Genomic DNA, 26491 nt, shown 5'->3' with positions numbered 1-26491 from the left:
GGAAGTGAGCTGGATGGGCCTCGTGAAACAGTCTTTTAGTGAGGTAGCTTAGCTCCAGTGTGACCTGTGAAATACGCCTTTTCTCAGTGAATATTTAGACGTGTTCCAGTAGACGGATGAAAAGACCATTAACAGTAACAACGGCTCTGTTCTATTCACGTGTCCTGGTAAGTCACCCTTAACACCAGAGAGTTGACAGGAGGGTCAGCACTGAAGTTACAACAGATACGGGGACAGGTCTCACTCCTGGGGGTAGCAGGGGACATTGGCAAACACAGAAGCCGATTGGTTGGGATCTAGACAAAGGGGCGGACGCAGGATTGTTTTTTAACAATGCAAAATTGGGTGTTCCTACTTTTTTTTGAATCACATTATTCTGCTCCATCCTGTTGTTCTGTCCAACCTGCTTCTTCACCACGCTGCAAGTTTCCAACAAAAACAAACTATATCTGACACACCACTTTCACTATCATTAGGCTCGCTCTGACCTCTCTGACGTCCACAACAGAGATTTGTACAGCTATCTTAGTGGGGACACTCATCGGCATTATGCATTCCCCAGCCCCTAAACCTAACCATCCCAACTAAATGCGTAACCCTAACCCTTAACCTAACTTATCTAACTCTAACCTAACCCGAAAACCAAGTCTTCACCCCCAAACAGTCCATTAAAGGGGGGTTACACAAGTGAGGACCGCCCAGTCCCTACTTTCCCAAAATGTCCTCACTCCGTAGGTTGTAGGCTCAAACTGGTCCTCACAAAGAAGCTGTACAAGAGCACACATACACACACACCATGTCCTATATCCAACTTCACATGACTTGAGTCTAGTCACAGATTCAGGATTTTAAAACAGAGAAGGGCTTTGTTTCTTCTGCTGTGGGGTCCCATATAATACTCATGTACCTGTATCAGGTCGCCCTGTTGTAACCCAGTGCCACGGTCCACTTTCTCTCAGAGCTGCCACTGCACCAAGCACCACAGTGCAGGAGTAGAACAGAGTGGAAGTATGAGGCAGAAACGCCGATGATAATTCTGAACTAAATCTGTAACGAGGACTGTAGAGCATCCCCAAGGGGGCAGCTGCCTCAGTGAGTGGAGTTAGTTTGTTCCTCCAGGCAGAGGAAGACAAACATGCCAGTGACTCTGACAGGGATCATATAGACGAAGGTGATTTATGAGTGAACTGCAGATGGAAGCTGCGAGACAGATCAAAGGCTGCTTCTACAAATGTTACTGAGTATTTGTATAAGATATCATATATGTAATGTATATAGACATACACAACTGAACTGAGATGACATATTTATTTAAAACCACCGACAACATATCAAAATCAGTTTCTTTCAATGCAAATGCACAAATGCATGCAGTCGTAAACATAAATATACATCAAGACACCTGCAAAACTGGATTTAGGACATTTACATTATTTCAAGTTCGTTGTCAGATGTTGTATAGATGGTAGTTTTCTGTATATCAACAATAACAAGCCGTTTCTATTATCATTTAAAATACGCACTAGCCTGACAAGATATGTGAGGACCTGATCCTGATCTCATACAGAACATGACGGAAATTCAGAGGATTATAAATTTGTAGAATCAAGATGAGACATTTACAAATGAGGTGTTTATTCCCCCCCCATAGGCGTAGAATCGATTAAAAGAAAACAGCTGCGGCTGCTCTTAAATAATTCAACTTTGTGAAAGTCATAGAAAGATTTTGAAACATCCATAAGTCGTGAGAAACATCCAAAAACCAATCTGTGATACAGTCAAGTGACATTAATGGGTTACAGTTATCCAACTGTGGGAATATTTAGGTGTGACAACTACCGCCTGGATGAGGGAGAGGAGGAACTGGGAGGTTAGCTCAGGCTACAAGGTGAACAGTGCTGCACGGCTGGGGGTTGTGATCAGTGCCCGGCTGCATATCATGTTACAGAAGGAAGTCTGCGCTAAAGACGAGGGAGGAGGAAAACACAGAGCCACAATCCTTCACATTGTTCCAGCCCCTCCTCCTCCTCCTCCTCCTCCTTCTCCACCCTCGCTGCCGATCCTCGAACATCTCTGTAGCTCTGACCCTGATCGCAACCTGGGGGTATGGTGTTACAGGAAGCCCGATGCTCGTGGGGAGATAGCGCTACTCCCCGGTGACAGCTCCCTCTTCACCTCCTGTTTGACTGGCTGCCTGGGGGAAGAGAGGGGCGGGGGAGGGAGGGAGGGAGGGAGGACAGGAGGGAGGGATGTGTGGGGATTAAAGGAGAAGAGACGGTACAGGATAGTCAAGATTTCCACATATCAGTGAAAAGATCATTTCTTTCTCATATCTTTTACGGCATCTAAAAAGAAACACATCTTGGAATCATTATTTGCGAATGTGATTCTGTTTTTCTCCACATCAAAGTTCAACTGTTTGTTAAAAGCCCTTTAAAGTATTCACTCCAGAGTTTACTGATACGCAAACTGTTTCGATATTAAATGTTTAGCTGCTGAACATCCTAATCGTGCCCTGGAGGTTTGATTCAGATTAGTTTCTAAGCTTCCCTACTTATCTGAGGAAAAAGATAAATCTGGTTTCCTCATCACATTTATCGATCAGGAGCAGAGCGACAGTGCTCAGAGATCCTGCCGCAGGTCCTCCACCTTCTAAACCTCCAGACAACACAGAGCTGTCATCACGTGAGCTCAGTCACTTCTCCTTTTCTTTCCATCCTCTCTACAAGACAGGGCAGCAGCAGCAGCTCCCCTCCGTGTTTGTGCCGGCTGCGTGGGTGGCCCCCCCACCCCTGTCAGCTACACAAACGCCTCCTCTATCTCTCCTCGGTGAAAAGGAGCGTCCCTGTCAGTCACAGCAGACGCGTTCTGCCTCGACGTGTAGATGTTTCCTCTCTGCAGCGAGACGCGGCCGAGCAACACAAATTACGCATAATGACGCCGGACAGTCGGCAGAGGCTCCATTCAAGTGCATTAAAAACGATTTTTGATTTTTACTTAACTCATTACATCAGTGCTGTGGTGAATATCTGTGTACAAGATACAAAGCAGAAAACATATTGTGGACAACCCGCAACCCGCTCGAGCGTAATAGGATCTTAAGTTGATGTAAGACACAATCAGACTACGCCCTGTAACACGTTAACAGGGAAATGATTACAATATTGAATTAGAAACTCATGTAAACATTGTAATCAGACTAATGTCAACAGTCGGTACTTTTCTTTACATGTGAATAGAGTCGTTGTCTGAATGATGAAGTGGCTTATCAAGATGGCCGACTGCATGGCCTCTCCGCTAACCAGTGTGTTTGCATGAGTTCACCAATATCTCCTACAGTATCAAATATAACTGAAACCACTCTTTTACAAATACAACTCTTTTCCACACATGTAAAGACTTCAATTTCTGATTTACAGTTTCAAGTTATATCTCGACCAGGATTAGAGGCCACAGTTTGCAGCAGCCGCAGGAAAAACAAATACAGGTGCGTGTCAATAAAATCTTTGGAAGCTCACAGGAAAAGTAGGTTTGACTTTGTTTGTTGTGCCGTCCACGTCTACTTATTGCCCTTTGAGCGGAGCAACAATTAAGTGACTTCCCGATGAATCAATAGTTGCCTGACACTTGCCAGACCTCAAGAGTACAACGCACACAGGACGAGGATGTGGTGGCTCGGAGTGACCATTAGCCACTATTACAGGCTCTCTGGTAAGAGCAGCCAGCGTAAGAGCCGGAGGTAATCGCTCATCAAATTCAATTCGGACGCATGAGAGCATCGGGAGATGTTATCACCCGACTCAGAGCCCCAGAGCAGCCGACCAGGCAGTCCTCCCTGCAGTGACTCAACTTCTGTGTCTAGGACTTGAAGCTGACAGCACATAAATGGGAGACACGGCCATGTTGGTCTGACTTGTGCCTTTGTTGAAAAAAAAAAACATAACGATTAGCTTTTCATATTTTGTAAAAGATGATTTTTTGCTAAATGCAAGCATCGTGTGATGGTTGGAATTGCCACGTGTTTCGAATGGATTTTAGCAGACTACAAATGAATTCTCATTCACTTATTTGATACTTTTTCTAACCTCGAATGAATATAACCACGACAAACATCTAAAGCTTAAACCTTTCCTGGTCTTCTTAGAGCCATCAGGATTCATAGACGTCTGACAAAGACCCTGCGGCCTAAACAATCAACGTATATGCTCACGCAACATCAAAATGCCCATTCCTGCATCTACACTCTGTCTCTGCTCCAGTTCTGTGACTCATCATGCTGCGGGTATCATATTTTTCTGGGATTGTAAAGGAGAAAGTCAAAATAATGAGGAGGGCAGAAACTGAAGGGATCTTTGATCATTTATTCTCTGTCAGTTCTATTGAGGAATCTGCTTCTCAATACTGAACTGTAGTGAACTCTTCTGGTAGAACAGGTGATGAAGCAGGACTATCAGGATATTACAGGGATGCAAAATAGGTGGTGAGACACATTCGCTTCACATTATCTACCTGATGGTGGATGAGTTCAAGTTTCATGCTTTAAAATGGGACAGGGGACTGATGGGTAGTTAGCTCATCTTCAATTACAGCTTGATCAATCAAGTTTCTTAGCTAACTTGATTTTCTGCTAAATACAAACAAACATGGACTTCCAAAGTTATATTTTTCAGTGTGAGCGTCAGACACAGAAAACAGCTGGAGCCGATATTCACCAGCGCAGGCCGCCTCACTTACTTCCACTGTGCGGTCCGCCTCCTTCCGCTGAGCTGGCGGTTCCTGGCTGGGAAAACTGAGGGGCCAGGCTGTTCAGGCCGCCCTCCGTGCTTGACCGAGGAATTTCGTGCCTGCTTATAAACCCGGTGTTAAAATTCTCACTGTCGACAGATAAAGAGGAGTAGGATAGAAAGGAAATAAATTAGGATTTATGCTTTATAACTTTTACAGCTCACATTTCTGCAGATCTTGTTCCACAGACGGTGTCACAGCACAGAGGTCATGGATGCCCTGGGTACAACACAGCTCTCACACAGGCTTCTTGCTTTTGACACTTGACACAATCAGTTTCTCTTGTTTCAACAAAGAGCCCCAGAGCCAGACTATGATATCGATGGCCCTGTAATAACAAGAAGGGGCAGCTACTCATCGAGTCGTCCACATTCTGTAGGTGCGGACTTAATACATGTGGCATTTCTATAATATTGTAGATTCATATGATGTGTTTATGTTTTCAAATAAGTATAAAATATAATGTTTAAATGTTGAGCGGCAGCATGTATGTATTTCTGTACTAGAATGGCAGATATTAGAGCGCAGACCTCAACCAAAGCCTGATAGTCCCCTTAAATTCAATCAGGTTTGGACACACTTACAGAAATCAAACAGTACCGTAAATATACCAAAATGTTTTTCATCAAGGTCCGGAATTATTCCCGGAGAATTGCAAAAAGGCCCATCTCGTAGTGATGCCTGTCCTTCCACCAAGTTGGTTAGTCAGTGGTAATCCATCTGTGTAATCTTTCTTAAATACCAGCCAACAAGGAAACTGACATGGCTGAATACATAACCTCAAATCAAAACAGATTAACTAAGGTCCAACTTTCAAGAGTCCGATATTTGTTCCTTTGCGACTCCCTATAAATGATATTTACTAAGGTGCGCCGAGTGCTCTTTGTACTAAAGTTTCACCAAAAAAACAAGAAAAGAAAAAGGTTACCTTCCTTCAAGCTTTGAAATTCACATAGAGCCAGAGCTTCGACCTGGTTAGCTTCCAGCGTTTTAGTCAGTGATCAACCTACAGTATGTGCTAAATCTGTATTGTTACAGTAAAACAGTAACAACTGTCAAATTCAACATATCTTGAGATGCATGATAAGGGAGACTGAGAATTGGTAATAGCCATGAAACAAAACACTTTGGCACCGGTCACTCTGAATCTGCTGAATGTGAGTGACCTTTGTGAGTGTGCACAGGCAGCCTCGTTAACATCATCGATTTTTGGATAAACAAAACTAAACTGCCATCACTAGAATGAGCACATACCTCCGCTATGGTTCATCAGGTCCCTTAAATTCAATCAAGCATTCATGAAAATGTCACAAAATCCTTTTATTTCGTAGTAGTAAAGAAAAAGAAAACAAATTCTTTCCTTTCAAGACAAATACCAAGATTTTATAGGGTCTCTCCTGGCCTATGTCCCCCTTCTCCAGAGTTTCGTGGAAATGTGTTGTGTTGTTTTTCTGCTGACAAACAACCAATGGAGGGGGGGGGAAAGAACAAATCCTCCCCGGTGGAGGTAAATATCGCTTTGAACCACTCAATTCCGTCCCATAAATTCAGCCACCACAAGAGCAACATGGTGACAAGACTCCGGTTTCTAAATGTGACGTCTGGATGGAAACTAGCCTGGACACCCAACGTGCTACTCCGTGGAAGTGAATGTGCTAGAAAAGAACAAAATATGTTCATTAACCTCAAAACAAAAGGCCAACATAGACATCTGCCCCTTCAATCATTGCCAACTCGCTGTGTTGCCAAGATTCTATTCCCCTAAACATCAATGACGATCCTGAAATCCCTGTCTTCCCACTATACAAATCTCCGTCTCCAAACTGGGGTGAAATGAGGTGACTGGAGTCGGACTCAGCAAGGCTGTATTGTAGAGGTGTTTTACGTTCCTGGGGGAAGGGGTGGGGGGAACCACTGAAGTAGTTTCCTGGGACTCATTACTGCTGGGTGGGATTCAGTAGTCAAGTTCTCAAGGGATTTTAAGGAGCAGAGAAACAGGGGTAGGTTCTGCTGAATAGGTCTCTTTGTGGGTCCTCGTTTAAACGCATGTCACAGCCTCACAGAGCAGCTTGGCAGTGCTGAGTCACCGATCGGTGTCAAACAACACTCTGGCCAAGTCTCCACACACACACACACACACACACACACTATCGCACACTAAAGCACACTTACACACACTAACACACACATCTCAGGGTTTTAAGGGAGCCTCGGCAGTGATAGGTTGTTTGTTTATATTTGCATCAGTCCCTGAGCTGATGTCCGTTACGATGTTTTTCGCTCTTAATATTCAAAGTTGTGGGTGTTTGCTGAACAGTGAAGCAGGAGGCCTCAGTTTCCAACTTCTGTGATGGGAAACCATTGGACGACAGTGTCAATCTATTGTAAGACATTACAATCAAATGGAGCTTCTTGGGGAGCACATCTAGACGGGTTTCAGCCATCTCCACACAAACAGTCTCATTATGTATGTGTGTTCGATTAACGTTTGTGTGTCACTTTACCTGGAAAAGTCTCCATTGTGTTCCTCGAGGGAGCGTCCCTTTGTGGCCGGTGCTTCGTACGGGCCGTCCAGCTCTGAATCCTGGGACAACCGGCCACACTGTGAGTCTGAGGGTTTTGCGTTTTTTGCAAGCGAGAGGGGGGGGGGGGGGGTTATTAGAACATCATCACACTCACTTTTGATTGATACCAAATCGGTTGGATATCAAATTTAACTTAAGCTCAAAACAAACTTTATGCCAGGCTGACGTTTGTTTTTTATGGAAAGCCATTTTGCTGAGTCCTTATCCCTGGTGCTCTCTGAGGAAGTTTCCTTCTGTTCCTCATAGACACTTGGCATTACATCAAAATGCCAAAACAAACTAACTAAAGGGCAACAGGTGGGAGGGAAAGTAAATACGGTAGGCCGCTGATTTTAATTGCATGGTGTAGGAAGCAGGAGATATCTGACTGAAAACATCTGATGAACAGCCACAACCACACTTCTAGACATGTTCATAGCTGCATTATTTGGTTTATGTTCAAAACCAAATGAGGAAGGACACAAGGCCAAGGCGGGACCAGATCTACCCACCGATGCTGTGACGTAGGGAGTCAGAAGTGCTGGGGCGACTGCCGGAGCGCGTAGGAGGTCTGGAGTTGAACCTGGAGGGCACAAGGCTTCCATCCTCGCTCTTCTGTCGACTCAGAGAGTTTTCACTGTCCCTGCTGACCCCACACCACGGACTACCAGCTCGATAGTCACTACACATGATACACACAAACACAAACAACATGACTCAGGTCCTGTAAGATCTCTCATTTCCCCTGCAATAACTCGGCTCAATTTGCACAATATCTTAGTATAATTAATTTCCGTAATTTAGGATTGTGGTGCTGTGATGCTGCACTATTTGTGCAAAATCTTGCGAAATCATTAAGTATGTTATAGGAGACATCTACATATGTCTGAAAACAGCTCAATGTTTGAAATATAAAAATCAATAAAGATAAATATTGCTAGCAGGTTATAAGACCAGTGTGTCAATAATCTGCTGTGAGTTGATGTCCTATCTCGTGGACGAGGTCATGTGTAGGACACTGATCCCTCATTGCTGTCATATCCATTACGCTAAAATAACACGGTCTCTTTTAGCCAAAGCGCATTTGAACCCTTTCTTGCTGTGACCTACTGCACCAGTTCAACTTTATTATCCATGTGGCCGAACAAAAGGCAGAACGGTCACGATCTATTTGTGCTGTTAAATAAAGCCTCGAGAAAAACGAGGCCACTCTCTGGTTTCTTCATAAATATAGAGTTGTGTGGTCAAATATAATGTGTACAATTAACTACTATGTTTTTGTCTGAAAGCAGAGTTTTCAAACTAACAAGATCTCTGTCCACACAGACGTTTTAGCTCTGCATCATTGTAATCCCTTTCCACGCCTGAGAATGCTATCATGTGACCACTGGGCCTCCACATGACGATGTAAACAGTATCATTGTCAAATGCAGAAGGAAACATGGTCTGCGGTATTAGAGTGGCTGCAGCCTAAGTTGAACTCTGCGTGTATTTCACTTACGCGGCGTTGACATTACGATGAGAACTTGGTGTGACTGGGCGCTGTAGTGGTTCGTCAGCACTTGGCTGCGTCATAGGGATGGATTTCCTCTTCACTTTAGACATGTTGGTCATGATCTACACAAAAACAACACAGGATTAGTAACGTAACAGCAGCGTAGGTTTGACCCTGCGGTATCATGATGTGAGAAAGCACTATGTCATGGGCTGGACACAAGTACTTTATATGTTTTATTTATGATGCCAAGGAGAAGTACTACACTACCCACAATCCTCATCCTTTTTTACAGATGAGGAAAAGAAAGTCTGAAAATCAACCAATGTTTTATGGGATGCCAGGTTTTCTCACTGTAAAATTATTATGTACACAGTCTCGTACCTTTACCTTTTTTTCTTCGGTTTTCTGAAACGTCAATGGAGAAAATAAAATGCAAATTTACTTCCGGATAAACAACCATTCCAAAAGTGGGAGGTGACTGTTAAGCTCCATTAAAACCAACTGGATGGAACGTCTCCAGTAGAAATTCAGAAAAAAAGTTGAAAAGTATATCTGTGTTTTCACCTCCTCAAACTGTCCTGCAGCAATAATACTACTGTCACTGCACATTATGAATTCTGCCTTTTGGGGGGGGGGGCGATATTCTTTCCTTAAGAAAACAAAATGGTCTCGTTCACATCTTCACGTTGATGGAAATATAAGCCATTTTATATGCTGATGATATCGTCCACGCTAGTATTTAGCAGCAGTGTCATGAAACCCAGTACATCGTTTCAGTTCCCCTTATCTGATGTACAAAGCAGGAATTGTGTAGCAGACACAATATCCAAAAATAGGTATTGAGCCGCGGGTTTGTCAGCAGTACGCCTTTAGTCAGAAACTGTTGCGAGTTCCTGATGTTAATTGAGGGTTCAACATTATCTGTGTGTAGCTACCAGTGACATCTTTAGTTGAGTTGTACAAACAGTGCATATACACACATATATAAATATATATATGATCACTTACTCCCAGGTACTCGGTGGTGAGCAGACTCTCTCCAGACAGTTCCCTGGGCTGCGGTTGGAGAACTTCCTCTATGTCGCAATAGGTCTCCAATATATCCTCCTGTCACAGGTTGAAATAATGAAGCAGTTAAAATGATGTAATTTGTGGGGGACATACCGTGTTTTTCGGGACCATATGAAACATAAAGGTCTTAAAAGACATCTTAATTTGAGCAGTGTCAACTATTCAGATTGTTTTAATATCTAGATTTGTTGACAGTTTAAAATCTAATACAGAAATCAGCCCAGCCAACACAATGGCCTCTGGCTTGTTTTTAAACCTATTGTTAAACAGCAAAAAGTTAAAGCCCCTGAGGTGCTTTGACAAACAAGGATACTCAACATGGTTCAAATGAACTTGTTCTCAATAACATTGATATGAGGCTACAAAGCTGTTTAAACACAAAAACAATGCTTGGCACCGACTCAAAGTACTAACAAGAGAACATTGTGGTCTATGCCACTGGGACAACTTGAGAGCCATTTCTTTCAACTTACTACCATGTACCTTATCTTGATAACCCACATTCTCACTTAATCTACCAGGATCATCACCCCAAACACTGACACACACACACACACACACACACACACACACACACACACACACACACACACACACACACACACACACACACACACACACACACACACACACACACACACACACACACACACACACACACACACAGGTGGGTGACACCCAATATCTGTGTCACGCTGAGATTGCCATCTACAGGTCTCAAAATACGAGGTGCTCTTTTGTTGTCGCGATTCCTCTTACCGTGATTGTCTCTCTTCCTCAATCTTTTGATTTGTCGGTGGAAACATATTCCTATGGTTCTGCTGAATAACATAATGATGGACGTATACCATGTTGGTGTAAAGCACCAGCTTATCAGTGTCTAATGGGTTGAGAGGTGGACTTACATCATTTTCGTCCTCTTCCTCTTCGTCGTCTGATTCTGGCCCCTCTTCTTCAGCTGGTTGGAACAGAAACAGAGACCAGTAAGTAGAATTCCCCAAAACAGTAATCTTCATTCACTGCCTCTCATAGCAATACAAATCCAAAAGGCACATATACTGTAAATTATAATACATTATATATTAATAAAATATATATTTTGTATATATAAGAATAGAATTCACTCACTTGAGTTCAGTTGTTTGATGATGTATTCAATCTGTCTGTTAAGGACTGGGTTCTCCCCTTTGCTGTAGCAGCGAAGAATCTCCTCGACACCCTGCTCACGTGAGGGAAACACGTCACATAAAGATCAGGGACTGAATGTTCAGAGAACACACACTCTGATTACATTGAGCTGTTGGCAAACGGGATCATTGTAAACCATGCGAGTGAGTTCATTTTGATTGACCACGAGTAAAAACCCAGCAGTGTCAGGGTACGGCGACTGTATCTCAGCACTGTGAAGACCTGTTATTTCCCCCCCAAACACCGGCTGTGTGATGACATGAGGGAAGACAAACTCAAACTGTGTCTTTTTCTGTGCTATCTCACCATCTCTCTGGCTGCCTGTCTCAAAGAGGGAATGGACAGGATGCTGTACAGGGCTCCGTTCACATATTGTTGAATCTGAGGAAGGCAAAGCGACATCTATCTTTATGGTCTAGAGTGGTATAGACATATTCATTCAAAAATGCTACAGGGGAAACGATTCATGTTTTTGTGTGTATTCTGTGAATCCTGTACAAACATTAATTCTGTTGTTGTCTCAAGATGTGTGTGCAAATGTGTTTTCAGGCTTGTGTATGTTGTATCCATGTTTTACACCCTCTGTGAATGTATGTGCCTGTTGTGTACATGGTGGTTGTACCACATCTATGTGCAAACAATGAGAGCTGTGTGCTTCACCCTTTGGTTCTCATGTCCGAGGAGGTCAGTAAGAACCTTCAGCACATGCTTGGCGTTCTCTGCACACTTCTTTTTTCCTGTTAAAACACACCCATCCAACACACACGCACACACACACACACACACAGGATTCAATTTAATAACCCAGAAGTCTTTCCTGCTCGTCCAATAAAATCTGATTTAAGATACGATCTCCTTTCACTCAGATTAATAATTAATGAATCCCTCCAGCCGAGCAGTGTTTTCTTTCTGTGAGTAAAAATAGTAAAACCACTCAAACATGAAATGCACTATCTCACTGTGTATTTTATACAAAGCAGACCCCGGGGCAACAGAGACAAAATAAAGGAAGTACTGAAAAATAGAGTATATCTTTGTTCACTGCATATGTGTATTAAAGCGGGCAGAATGGAATTAAGATATAGATATGAACTAAGAGAAAACAACACTAACTTTCTGCTTTGCATTCAAACATAAAACGATAATGGCCTTTTCTCTGCCCGTAATAAAATCTTCGAAAAGGATCAAAGTTAGATAGAGAGACTATTATAGTGCTTAGAAAGACATAACATTGATTTATATGACATAATGGCCTATTGCAGTGCCATACAAATACTGTATAAAGAATAGGATGTTGGATTAAGGTTGTGCCAATTGTACACATATTTACTCTTTCTGGTGATACCGCTCTCAGGCATTGTAAATATTAGGCTACAGCCAGAAGTTGATTAGCTTGGCTTACCTTAGCCTATCGACTGGAAACAAAGGGAAACAGGAGTTTGGCTCTGTCAAAAGGCTATACAAAATGTCCAGTATCTCTAAATGTCGCAAATGAACACGTTATATTATATATATATATATATATATATATATTATATTTTTGTGCCAGTCATTTTCTTGGATAGGACCAGCAATTTCTTTGAGTCTCCTATGGTTGATTGGAAAATACTCAGATGCAAGCAACAGTCCCCAAATAATTAACTACCCCATTAATTGGCCTCCACTTTCCCTTGTGTGCTTTACCCAAAATGAGATACTGTTAAAAGTGAGATACCTTTTGTGTGCAGACACAGGTTCATTAGCACAGCTGCACTGAACTCCAGGTTAATGTCATTCAGGCAGTCTGGGTCCTGCAGCTCATCCACCAGCCAGCCAATCAGATTGTCTGCAATCATGGCCATCTGCAGGCTCCTCCTACAATGACATGATTATGCACGAGGGATATTCACCATCTTCTCCTATATTCGTTAAATGAATTAAAACAGAGATACATGTGTTCCTTAACAGAACAAGAATTTTTCTGTCTCATCTAATTTTGAGAGACGAATTATTAACACATTTTGCTGTTTAAATTTAACATTAGAGAATTTAAAAGCATTTTATTTAGGGATAACACTGTAAGGTTCCTAATGGCATGTTATTGTAGGTTTATTATGACTCTTGTCAAACTACAAGTCAAAATAATTCGAAATTACCATTTTGAGGAAGAAAAGCCAAACATGCAATTCAATTAAAAGAGGATTTCAAATTACCCTAAGTGAAATAAATTCAATTTATGTCAACCTCTCATTAAGATTTCTTTGTCACTGGTTTAGTTTAAAACTTGACCTTAGACTTAGATGAGGTGATGACTGGTTACCATTAAGGAAACTGCAATACAAACACTGGTCATTTAAAAATGTACCTGAGGGTGAGTTTCTCCAGGGCAATGAGCACGATCTCTCTCACTAGGGAGTCTTTCTCCTCCTGCTTGAAAATCTCTGTCAGAAGTTTCAGAAGAGTGGGGATTTGGGAGAGGTAGACCCGACCTGGAAACATTAAAATGAGATTATAATCCAAAGGAAGGACAAGGACTAGTTTATTTTAATGCTTCAGTGCACAATATTAAACAAAAAACATATATATATATATATAAAGTAAACAGCTTGACTCAACACTGAAAAGGTGGTGGTAATTTGGTTCCAATATTAGGAAGTAAATATTTATGATGCTGATAAACATATACAAAAATGGTTAAGAAGCCTTAAAAACCTTTGTGACAAAAACATGTTGCTGATGCTTGATATTTCTCAGTTAAACTATATACTTATCATAAATAACTACAAATACAACCAGATATGTCAAATTTTGAATTAAGAAATATATGAATGCACATGTCCTGCATTATTTCTGTAAATTAAAAGTTTCCATATTATACCCATGTCTGTGTAAGGCTCTTATCGGCCGATCTTTATTGCCCAACTGATAAATCGGTTGCACTCCTGACAACACACTAGAATTATTACCTTAACGAAACCAAAAGCAGATATTTCTACCATTTCAACCTCCATTAGTTACTGAGAAAGAATATAGCTCTAAGGAGTCCAGGATTTAGCAGTGTCACATGTTTCCTGAGCAACCACTTCAACTTGTCCTTGTTGTTGACAGTAAATTATTACTGCTGGCTGTAGAAACTAAAGTTATGTCTCAGCACAAATGATACTTGTCTTGACAACATTGCCTCTTTACAAGATTTCCTCCACAGCTACTGACATTGTGTTGCAGAGAATCATTAATGGCTTTGTGATAGAAGCCGGGTCGGCCAGGTCAGACCATGAAACTGTACATCATGGTCAGTTTCAAACATCTTCCAATGCATCCATTTCAGACACTGACTCATCTTACGAAAGAAAAAAAGATGCTAAACCAAATGTAATGGCAGCGTAGCACTTACCCTCTGCAAGGGAGGCGAATGCATTGATGAGGCGAGCCATGTATTGCCGGACAATCTCGTTCTTTGACCTCAACAGATGGACCACGGTTTTCTATGGAGACACAGAATGTGGGGTTGTTTAAGGTGACGTCTAAAATTTAAAGAAACAGTCACAATTAACATCTTCTGCCAAATGCCAATCACTCCTCCTTTGTGTCTCAGCAGGTTTATTAAAGTGATTTATGTATCTGTTTATGTATCAGTTTTTTTCCACATAAGGACATTATAGCAGATTGAAGGAGATTTGGAAAGTGGAAAATTACTAAAACTAATGCAAAGCTGTAATCACATAGAACTACTTCTACATAAGTTGTGTGGTTAGTTGTGATTTGATTACAAGACAGTGACAGTCGAACACTGTTATTGTGTCTCTCTGCAGTGAATGATTCTAGTGTCATTCAGAGGTGGCTTGGAGCACCGTAGCAAGGACGTAGGCCAAAAAGCCATCTGTGAGGTGAGGATCAGTTACTCTGTGTTAAAGGGATTATCTTGAACATCAGGCCCAAGGGGTAAAAGGCTAGGTGAGGGGAACGTGAAAGGGACAAAACAATAAAGTGTGTAAGAAAAAGAACATGTGATTCTAAGTCTTCTTAAAACCTTTTGAGAGGGTGGAAATTAGAATATTATGTTTGTGTTCTGGCCTTTTTTCAGTAAAATGGACAATTTGCTCAAGAACGCGACTCAATCTATGGCTGGGAACATGTGACTTAGATATCCATAGAGGTTGGTTTCTACAAGTTTTTACCATTCTTCCTTCTTAAGTTATTTTCAATCATATGTCAAAGTGTAAAGTAATAAAATACAGTATCACTTGTACAGTATCCCAGAAGGATATGGGTGATTATCTGGATGCTATATGCAGTTCGCTCGTCACCCACACGTTGTGTCGTTTCGTTGTGTGCACCAACAAAATGTGCCAATTCACCAGATCAGATCGGCATGAAATTAGAGCCATGGGATTAATTAGACAATGTGGTCAGTGGACAAGAAGTTATTTTTTTACTTTGGCTCTGATGGTTGCACCCTAACTATGGAACAGTTCACCTATTGAAATCAGACAGGCAACATCCTTAACTTGTTTTAAATCTCTTAAGACCTTTTTTAAAAGAAGATTTTGTTTAATATATTTAGTGTTTTTTTTACTCGTATGTAACTATCTAACTTCATCTTAGATTCGAAGTCATTTAGGAGAAATGTGCTAAAGAATTTTTTTTGTAGCCATTAGACAAAAAAAAAAAACATACACTAGAATATGACAAACACCATGCAATGTCATTCGAATAAAAGCTTTAGGTCCCACCTGTTTAGTGCTGTAGCATTCCAGCAGATCATTGCTGATATAGGCCTGAAGCACGGATTCTCTCTGTTCATTATGTAGCGAGCGAGTCAGCCTCTGAAAAAAATATGAGAAACGAACACAACTATCAAGTCTGGACTCGCAAACTGACTGTGAATGCGAGTCTCCTCTCCTTAACTTATTCTATTCTTCTCCTTACAACCCTCTAATGACACTACCTTTTACAATAGTAGGACAATATCACACCTACACCTTCTGGAACACACTAGCTATTGTGTTACTACCAGTAGTTCAGTGGATAATATACTGTTTATCTTGAAAGAGCAAGGATGATTCATTAAGTCTTCCCTGAGTCTCACTGGAGTCAAATTGCTTGTATGTGTACATACTTGGCCAACCAAGCCGATTGTGATCCTGTCACCCTAATTGCAGAGGGCCCCTACCCAAACATGTTGAAAGACCTTTTTTTAAATCCACCCTGAATAACTTTGGGCTTTCAATTCAATCAAGTTGCACCAAATTTCACACAATAAGAGATGTCAGTCCACTAAACATGGCCAAAGTTTTCCATTAAGATCCATTCATTATTCCCTAGGAAACTTTGAAAATGTTAAAGCACCCTATCTCAAAAGATTTTTTTTAAAGTGAGGAAAAATGGTCCTGGATCCACCCCCTAATTCAGGCCTGCACAAATATTTAGCGGGTTCTTCCCTGACACATACGCCATTCGCCCACTAGGTTGCACGGTAATTTGTCCATCAGTGTTTGACCAGGAGCAGGGGTTGAAGATATTACAGATAAAAGACTGTGAATGTGTGAACCATGCAGTAAGACAAATAGGACTCTGAATCCTCACCCAGCGCAGGGCCTGAAGCAGCAGAGACTGGAGTCTGTCTGCACCTTCAACCAGGTCTTTCTTCAGCTTCTCGTAGTCGAGGGAGGGGAATATCTGCCCCTCCTTGGGTCTCCTGGACATTCATTTAAAAAACACGTCATTCATGTTTTATCAGGAAACTGGATACAGAAAAAAAAAACTATCAATTTGAACACTTACTGTGGAGCGATGCTTGCTCGGAGCAGTGAGGAGGCCTGCGAGGTAGAAGGGGGAAAAGGAGAAAAAGGACAATGATGAGCAGAATGTATTGTAGTATTTCATGATTTCAAACTACATTTATCACTTTTGAACTTTAACAAAATGGGAAATAAAACCCATGTTATATCATGACGTCCCTTTGGTAGCTCAACTCACCCAGTCGTGTTTTCCATGTAAAACAATCAAGTTAGCTGTCTAAATAAGTCATTTGTGTTTAGGTTTTTTCATGCGTTCATGCTCTTGGTACATGCTGGATCCCCAGGCATACAGTGTTGTACTGTTTAGCAACATCGCCCATGCAGTCAGTGACAAAAAGGTGATAACTCGATAGATAAAAACTACCACAGAGAATGAATTAGTGGAAAACAGTGATCCCTTCTTTTGTAACGCCTCAGTTAACTTGTACCGCAAAGCTGTATGTAGTTATTTCAGGAAAAAAGTAAACGCTGGCGAGTATATTATTGTGGTGGGTGGGTGGTTTGTGTGTGTTTGCTGTGAAAGACGATTAATTACCACTGTTTTTTAAGGATTAAAAGAGGAATTTTGAGACCTGAAACCCAACCTGAGGCAGTGAAAGGTCAGGGGAGCGATCTATGTCTGTTGAGGTCTCGGGTGGTCTGGGCACATTTTTTCTTTGCTGTGCATCAGGTAATATGGAAGAGGAGGAGAACACTGAAACCTGGATTCTTTCCTCTACACAAAAATGTAGCTGCCCTGAAGAATGCCTTGGGACAAAGGGATGAGTTTCCCTGGAATCTCTGACACTGCAGCAGAATGGTCTCCAAATTAGGTTTATCACAGATACATACTGCAGAAAGAGAATTATTTTCTTTTATCTGTGCTTTTTTAAACAAGAAAATCACTTAAATCTACAACCTAAATCAGTTCCACTTCGGGAGGATTTTTAAAGTTTTTGGTAACACATTGATTTTTAAGGTCACATCTCAGATTTCAGCCACTGACACAAAGCAAAGGCTTGACCTGAATTCTCTGACAAAGCACAATTTACACAAGAAGTGACTCTATCCCGCTTAGCTCTTAAGCACGTCTCTCACTATTTACTCCTTTATGACCATGGGGACCACGGGAGGCCACCCATTGTTAGTGTAATTGTCTAAGTAGACGGCTCGGCTCCCTGCTCTGATGCAGCTTTATTCCCTTCAGCCTGATAAACTCTGGCACGAGTGCCAAAAAAGATTTGTCAAACTTCATTATAGCTAATATGATCTGATAATTATGGTCAGTTATGGTTTTATGATGTGATAAGAGGAACGGTTGCTTGTGTATTTGAGAATAAATGTGGCATTGACTCAGCTCTCAGCTACAACCGGGACACATATATTATATTCAGGTTACCAGAAATGTTCATTCAACATGTCCAACTGGTTCTCAGCAATAAGGAGCTAACTAATATAAACTAATAATTTGTCTTTGCAAAAGCTCCTGTTGTTCTCATATAATACTTTCAGGAAAGTTATCAAAATGAATATAAGAGCCCAAGAGTCTTATATCCCCACCTGGTGGCTGGTGGCCGCACTTCCTCCTCCATGTTAGTAGTCAGTAAAAAGGACCATAAATCAGTCATATACCAATTAACATTATCATATGTTGAACCCAATAGCCTGATATAAACCACCACAATTATAAAGTGTTCTTGTTGTCTGTTCAAATCACTGTAATTGAATCCACCCTGTCTGTCAACCTGAGTGTGAGAGAACTGGCTTCACCTTGTGTTGGCCCTTACGGTTCTCTAACAGTTTCTAAGTTCTCACAAAAACTGAACCTTGAAATAAACAGTGAGAGGAGAAAACTGAACCTGAGAACATTTGGCATAAAAAGTACGACTGGTCACCGATAAGGTGACTTAACAATGACCTTTAGTAACAAGTGATTGTAATGATGAGGCACCTTGTTTAAGTGATGCTCTCGTTCGGCTGAACTGGTGACCAGACAACATCTGCCATTTTTACAACAAAGGCATACATCCCGTTAAACAAGGTCAACATATGTATTAAGGACCAGAGGAAGATGGTGAGGGTTATAGACTGACTAGAAAGGCAGGCAAGGAAATGTATTAGTACGGGATGAGGGAGGTAGACAGGAAGACGAGGAGAGGAGGAGGTGGAGGAGACACTTCGAGGCACAAGCAGGACGAGAGGTGGGGGCCCGAGCGATGACAGGGAGTAAAGATGAAAACATATGAAACTTACATAGCCATCATCATAAGGACTCATAGAGTAATATCCCTTTGTGGACAAAAAGCATCACACACGCACAAACACACAGAAAGAAGTTGTTCAGTTCAAAACAGAGAGAATTTCACAAGCTAGAGTTCAACAGCACGATGACAGCCACTGACAGGAAGTGTGATTGTTGAAGTTTCAGAGTGGAAACTTTTGTTTCAATCGGGGGACCGCTTTTTGTGCATCTGTGTCGTACAGCCACAGTTTTAACAGTATTGAAAAAACAGCAACGGAAATATGCTACATGTCATTTGCTATATATAAAAATGGTTGAACTTCAAAAGACTCGTGTTTGGAATTGTTCAGATTTGCGTCTTTAAAATTTTGCAGCAGGTCCTCCAACTAAAACCAGGATCCAGTCATCTTCTTCCAGGAATTAAACTGCAGGATTACTACGTGGAGGGATTACTACAAAGCAGCGCAATGTACAGAGGGCAAACGGAAACTTTATCACAGCGAGACACTCCTTTTTAAAACATCTTTTAAATTCCTCTTCAAACACAACTTATGTATCTGTGACGTACGGCCCCTAGGAGCAGCTTTAACCTCTCCTGTAGGAATGTGATGAAACTGTTCTACCTTGGGGGCCTAGCTGTACCCATAGACAGTAGATAGAGACGGACGACATCTCGCACCATTTGAGAATATTCGTTTGTTCATATTTACAGTAAGCTTGCTTTAAAATGTTGTCTGTTGGTCGACGGCGTGCATTGGCAGGACCTCTACACGCGGCTCCAGCCCCTGATGGCTACTGAGCAGAATCTGATGTGATCAGCAAATATAATAATAGATAATTTGGCTTGTACCTGGAGGAGAGTCTCGTCGCCCATTATTATTTACATTGTTTGGTTTCTAGCAGTGAGGTGTGAGGGAGAAGGAGGCTGTATGCTCTCACTCACAGTGCCGGGTCTGGTGAAGTCCGTGCTCTGCACCACGCCTTGCTTCATCTGGTTGTTGAGCAGACGAACACACACACTCTGCAAGTACTCGGGGGAGATCTGCAAACACACAGAGTGCCCCATGAGCTTTTTGGGAAGAGGGAGGAAGCGCAAAACTTGTTTTTTTTTATAACACATGTGTCATGTTAATAAATAATGTATGTATATGCAGGGCATATATGAGAAAAACTAGTGTCTGTCAGGTGTTTGTGTGTGTGTATGCCATTCACTGGCTCATTAGTATTAGTGTTTGTGTCTCTAGTAGTTTGTGCCTCTAGCTCATGAGTTAGAACGTGTGTTTGTTGGCCCACAGTCGAGCTGAACTACCAATTTTCCGCTGACAGTGGCCACCAGAGAGTCGACCAGCTCGGCAGTGATTCCAACCAGGTTGCGGTAGTCGGACTGCATCTTGTTGAACTTCCGCACACAGTTGGCGACGCGCCGTTCTGATTCACTGAGTTGGAGCTGTAACTGCTGCATGCTCTCTTCACAAACACACAGGGAGATAAAAGATTGCAGGAAAAACAAACACAGGAATAAAATACATTCAAGTGATATGTCTTTGTGCAGCGGTCTGATTATCAACGTTTATACACTTTGTCTGCAACCCACTATAAAACGGACCGAATTTATCTTCAGTACAAATCTTCTTTAATCATTAATCGCAGTTTCATCGCAGGAAAGTCAATTAACCAAAAAGAAAAATTGTAAATGTGCATTATATAAATCCACTAGAGCGCCTTTTCCGACGGATCAAAACACCCAATGACCCACCCTGACATCCGGCTTTTGTCTGCAATGGAATGGATTCTATCGATATTCATTCCCAGGTCAAATGACTCTGCAGTACCCACCGATTTTAATCAGCTTCGGCTCTTATGGGTATTGGGAGATGTACGAAAGCCATGAAATACATCTTTGTCTTTTGTGTTTTTGGTTAGGGATAGTTCTCTTTACCCTGGATTATTAATCTATACATTTTATGTGTGGTGCTCAGATTTCAGAGAGGTGAGCACTTTGGGTCCTTTGCAGAATATAGATTAGAGAGTGAAATGAAAGGTAACAGTTACGGCTCTTCCTCAAGAAATCATTGACTCAATTAATAATGTTTGTTGTATTGGCAGTCTGCTTTTGGTGTCTCTCAAGTTCAACATAGTGGCAGATAAGATATAGTATTTGCAATACACTGTAAAATGAAAAATTGAGATGGATATTTACCTTTTGTACTCTTTCCGTCCTCCTTATGGATGGTGATGTTAAAGAATACACATTGAAACTCAACTGAACATTGGTCAAACATTTCTAATGTGTATCTTTCCTCACCTCTCCCATCAAGAGCTATACAAACAATTTAAGTGCATGAATCAAGATTAAGATTGACCTATGACAAAGATTGTTAATTGATAGGTCCTGTTTGGGGGGGGGGGGGGGGACACTTCGTCATGGAAAGTTGTTAACATTAGTTCACAATTACGGTAACTATGTACTCAAACATTGCCTCTCCCAAGGCAAACACAGCCGTCAGTCAGCGTGCATGTAAACAGCCAGGTTACGACTGAGTTGATTCCTCACATGCATTTCAATCATCCGCATGCACCCACTTCACCCACAGTTCATTTCCTGTGCAAGAATGTACCAGCTGCCAAAAGTGCTGCCCGCTGAAGAGTTTGCACATTGAAAGATTATGTTAAATAACCACACTCTTTATATATGTACAAACCAGTCCAATTATTTGTTTTGGTTAGATGATGGCTGTGATGTGATTTATGCTTCAATCGTCTGCCACTAAGGGAAGGGTTTAGTTTCCTGAATGTGCCAGGAGGAAGTTTGATCTGATGAGTGTCCTGTAAAAGCCACAGTTTATGCCCTTCTACTGTGAAGGGATTAGGCTGAGTTAGTGCCAGATTGGGTCATGCCATGCTCAGATATAGCCATTTACAAATGCAAATCAGGCAGGAGTTGAGTGCAGGATATTACAACTAGATCTGGGCAACAGTGAATTTGGATGAATTCTTTTGTCACCTACAGAAAGGCTGTTTATTTGAGTTTTCATCTGTGAGAAGGGATGGAAAACATTCCGTTCTTGGCCTGTGTTAAATCCCTGAGTTATTCCCCTCTAGGTTCTGTTGTGTTTATCCCCACCGGCTGATTTATTAATTGAAAGACCTTTTTTTGTCCTTTTGAAGAGTCGATACAACTTTGACTTAATGTTGTGCTGTTTTGTAAGCCGCCTCTGTGAGGGCTGTCAGGTGTTCCGGGGAGTTACGAAATGGGCGATTTAGCAGGACACCACTGCCAAGGAACCAAATCAATGACTGTGTCAGAAGTTGAATTGAGCGCCTCGTTAACTGAGTAATTTTTTTTTTACTCACTATTAAGCTCTGGTGAAGTTTAAGTCATTAGCAACGAAGAGAGTTTTTGAAACTGTTACATTTACGTGACTGCAATTCATATCAAGTCACTGTAAGCAGCAAAGACACTGAAGCAAAATGATGGTGTTACTTTGTCTCGAAACATAAATATAAAGTCTCCCACTCGGATGATTTTCTCAGCAGTGACTTGTCAGTGTTCCATGATAGAGGATACATATAAATCCAGCAACCTGGGAACGAAGGTCGGCTTCAGTGTCGCCGTCAGAAACTGCTCCAGCTTATTCTTCAACTGTGGTATCCAGGAATCCTAAATACAAATGCAGTTAGGATCATTCACTGAGCAGTAATGTTGCAAATGTGAAAACTAATTGTCAATAGCTAACTGGGTAATGTTTAATAATCAACTGCTCACATGGAAAAGATATTTGAAGGAGGAGTGGACGGTGGGGTTGGGAACGTAAGGCAAGGCATAGTAAGGCAGGAACTCTGCAGACTGACTCAGCGCTGCTCCTCGAGTATCCAGGTACTTTCTGAAGAGGGCAATCCTCTTCTCGAACTCGGCTCTGTCCTGGAGACAGATTTAGGAACTCAAGTTAATGGATTTATCTTAATTTGCCCAACTAAATATGTCAGTGATGCTTCTCTTCAGCAGCGATTATCTCACTTTCTCTGCCACCAACAAAAAGCTAAGAAGCTGCTGACTACACAATGAAAGGCATGTTCCGGTACAGATCATTACTTACTAGTGCAACAACATTAGATAGAACATACAGAGAAGCCTGCAGCACAGCTTAGTGGACAGGGTGAAACACTGCACCTGTGGCTTCAGGGCAGTTAGATTTTGTATGTGGATAATCTAATCCAAAATAATTTAAACAATTTTAAATTAATTTAAACTTGTTATAAGATAATTTAAACTTGTTATAAGATAATTTCGACAAATAGATTGGATTTACATACATGTTGAAGAGGGTGCCTCCTCAGAGGGTAGATGGAGAAATGGATGTTAAGGTAGAACTCCAGCCTCAGAGCCTCGGCATCTATGTCTTTTACATCAGAAGGAATGTTCTCTGTCCACAATTCGAAGAACACTTGTTGATCTCCATCATCAAAAGAGCAAAGAAGGTCTTTCTAGAAAAGCCACAGTCAAGAAAAGGATTGGGTTGCGGAAGAAATCAACAAAGCTGGAAAGATGTCATCCATCATGTAGAAAGTTGCTTTGTTTCGTAATTATTTTATTTAAAAATGACTCAATAATAGCTGAAGACTAAAAAAAAGCCCAATATTTACAGATAAAACAAAATTACTAAAAGAATAACTTCAGAAAAAGAATGAACTGCTGAGCTTCATAAAACTGATTAAAAACATAGTATAATATTTCAGTTTCATTTCCTGCATGTTAATAATTAGCAGTTTGGGGACAAATTTTCACCAGCTTCCTGCTCAAAGACCTTCACAAATAATCGACCAACCAGTGGAAACAACAGGTTCTGAGAATTGAATCATTTACCTGAATGGCTCTGATCTTTGAGTCTCTTTGAGTGCCTCCTTGAGGTTCGGAGACGAGCTTTCCTTTGCTTTTGCAGTCCTTGTCGAAACTTTCAATAGTCTCTTCAAATTCCTCAAATTTAAGGTACTAGAAAAAGAAAGTTGCATTAACTCAACCTTAACCAGTGCAGAATGGATCGCTGTTTAAAATCTTAAAAATTAAACATTCTCTATATCCTGCGTAGAAGGTCCAGTGTATAAGATTGAGGTGAAAGGAATCTGTTGGCAGAAATTGAATATAAAATAATCCTGGTGATGTTTTCACTGGTGTGGGATCCTCTAAATTGTATTAGTTGTTGTTTTCTATACCCTAGAATGGCCCCTTTATACTTAAATACTGTATATTTACATCGGGAGAAGGTCCTCTCTACGAAGGCCCATGTTTTTTACAGAAGAACAAACTAAACACCTTTTGAGTTTTTATGAAGACCGAACTCTACCACAGGTTCGCTGTCCTGTTTGGAAGGGGAGGGTGAGGTGAGGGGTATTCAGCCGCAACAAGAAACTTCTCCCCTGGATGTCACTAATTTCTACACACTGAACCTTTAAAGAAAATGTGTGGAACTTGTTGAATTTGATGTCTGTTGATGCTCACTCTGGTCTATGCATTACTCCTGGTGTATTAATAATCTAAGTTTTTATTTACCTCCTTAATCATCCCAAGAAGATCTGTTTCAGTTTTCAAGAGGTCCCCCATCTTGGCTGCCTCCTGGGAACTCATCTGAGAGCTCAAAACCTTCAAAACAAATACTCGAAATATGACATGTGTGTTTTGTGTGGTTAAGAAGATGAATGCTGCATTAAGACCTTTGTGTTTCAGCTTTACCTGAGTTTTAGTATGTGAAACACAAAGTCTAATGATTAGTCTAAACAAATGCCCTTTGATAGATAGATAGACAGATGGATAGATGGATAGATGGATAGATAGATAGACAGGTGGATAGATGGATAGATGGATAGATGGATAGATAAACAGATGGATAGATGGATAGATGGATAGACAGATGGATAGATGGACTTTATTGATGCCAAATTGTGGAATTATTGTGTTACGGCAGCATTGTGAACAGAGCAAAGAACGGGACTCAATACAAAAGACGAGAAAAGACACCAGCATGCAAATGTTCCTAACTGGAAAGGTACAGTTAGGAACTTGACTAAAATAAATAAACATGAATATAAGCTTTGCCAAAAAGAGAGTTTTGGTGTGGACAGGAACTACAGGGCTCATGGTTTTGAGGGTTCACCTGTTGACAGAGGGGAGAAGTCGTACACTCCAATTTGTAATAAAGCCCACTGTGTGATACACTCTCTCTATTTGTCCTGTCCTGCCCCCCCCCCCCCCCCCCCCGCAGGCTCAGCAGGACGCTCACACAAACACAGCTGTGGCTCTTTGAATGGTCACATCCTCACTAACGGTCAACTTCAGTAATAATATCGACCTATGGGGACACAGCAAGCTAGTAGCTACATGCGTACAAGCTAATCACATAGATACGTTACCTTACGTTAACATCGTATAGAAATCTCATCCTCACCTCTGTTGCTCGTCTATAACTTCTTCATAAACGCTTACATCGCGTTAATTCCTCACTGAGACACACACACACACTCCATTTTCGTCCAGGTTCACAGGCTCAGTGAGGACAAGCTCGATTCGTGGCAGCGGTAGTTCGGAGAGGCACTTCCGGTGTCACCAGAAACTGCCATTGATACACGTCAAGGCAGCTGCCTTTGATGCCACACTGGTTAAAAGTAGCTGCCACTAGTGCAACAAGTTTTTGGGTGTTTGGGGGACTGGTATTTATACTTTCCTGGCCACCCAGTACAAATTTCAAGTACATCGTCACCAAGGTTACCAAATATAACTTGAAAAATATATATTTTTTCTTTTGATGACAGATACACGTTCAAAATGTGTAAATAATGGCTTTGATTTGTTTATGTTTGAGTAATTTGTGCAAATGCAGATCATAATAACTAAATTAAAGCATTACATTATAGCGTTGTCTCTTCTAATGATATGTTAAGGTAAATGTAAATAATGGGACCTTAAAAAGGGCTACAGAGCTGCAATAGGTTTGACATGTGTCAAGATAGCAAATGTGTTGTCGTAAGGACTCGGTTAAAGAGACTTTAATATAAAAAAATATCAATATATCCAAAAGAGTATTCGTATGTTGGTCATCGAAGAGAAAGCAGAGTTCCAGTTTCTGTCATTGAGCATCATGTTCCATTGACATCATTGCCAAGTCTTTCCACCTTCGTGTAGAACCAGATTGTTGTACATCGGTCTGACAACAGCTCTCTATCAACATCTAAAAATGATGCCTGGGTAAAGGTGATTACACAGAAAGACACACCATTCCCGTTGGCATCAGAAACTGGTAAACTTTGATTTGATTTGATTTGGTTGCATCGCCCATGTTTGACAACACAAGTGAAGAAAAACAGATCACTTGTTCTTGGTGCTCAGAACAGT

General features: G+C 41.3%; 1 protein-coding gene across 1 annotated transcript; it reads right to left on the bottom strand.

Annotated features, from left to right (window-relative positions):
• Positions 1-1565: 1565 nt before the first annotated feature.
• Positions 1566-25694, bottom strand: LOC128448544 (lisH domain-containing protein ARMC9). The gene is made up of 26 exons (XM_053431242.1): positions 25548-25694; positions 24656-24745; positions 23972-24097; positions 23422-23592; positions 22874-23029; positions 22676-22768; positions 21308-21329; positions 20417-20574; positions 20051-20149; positions 19119-19154; positions 16870-16904; positions 16672-16783; positions 15819-15911; positions 14480-14570; positions 13451-13574; positions 12821-12960; positions 11767-11843; positions 11413-11487; positions 11047-11137; positions 10824-10876; positions 9856-9954; positions 8851-8966; positions 7862-8031; positions 7290-7395; positions 4735-4874; positions 1566-2194 (listed from the first exon to the last, which is right to left on the bottom strand). Exons 2-26 carry the CDS (start codon positions 24728-24730, stop codon positions 2172-2174), a joined length of 2481 nt encoding a protein of 826 aa, XP_053287217.1. The 5' UTR covers positions 24731-24745; positions 25548-25694; the 3' UTR covers positions 1566-2171.
• Positions 25695-26491: the final 797 nt, after the last annotated feature.

This window comes from Pleuronectes platessa, chromosome 9 (assembly GCF_947347685.1).
Source record: "Pleuronectes platessa chromosome 9, fPlePla1.1, whole genome shotgun sequence".
NCBI lineage: Eukaryota > Metazoa > Chordata > Actinopteri > Pleuronectiformes > Pleuronectidae > Pleuronectes > Pleuronectes platessa.
The sequence above is the reverse complement of the archived record's forward strand: the minus strand, read 5'-3'. Positions and strand labels throughout refer to the sequence as shown.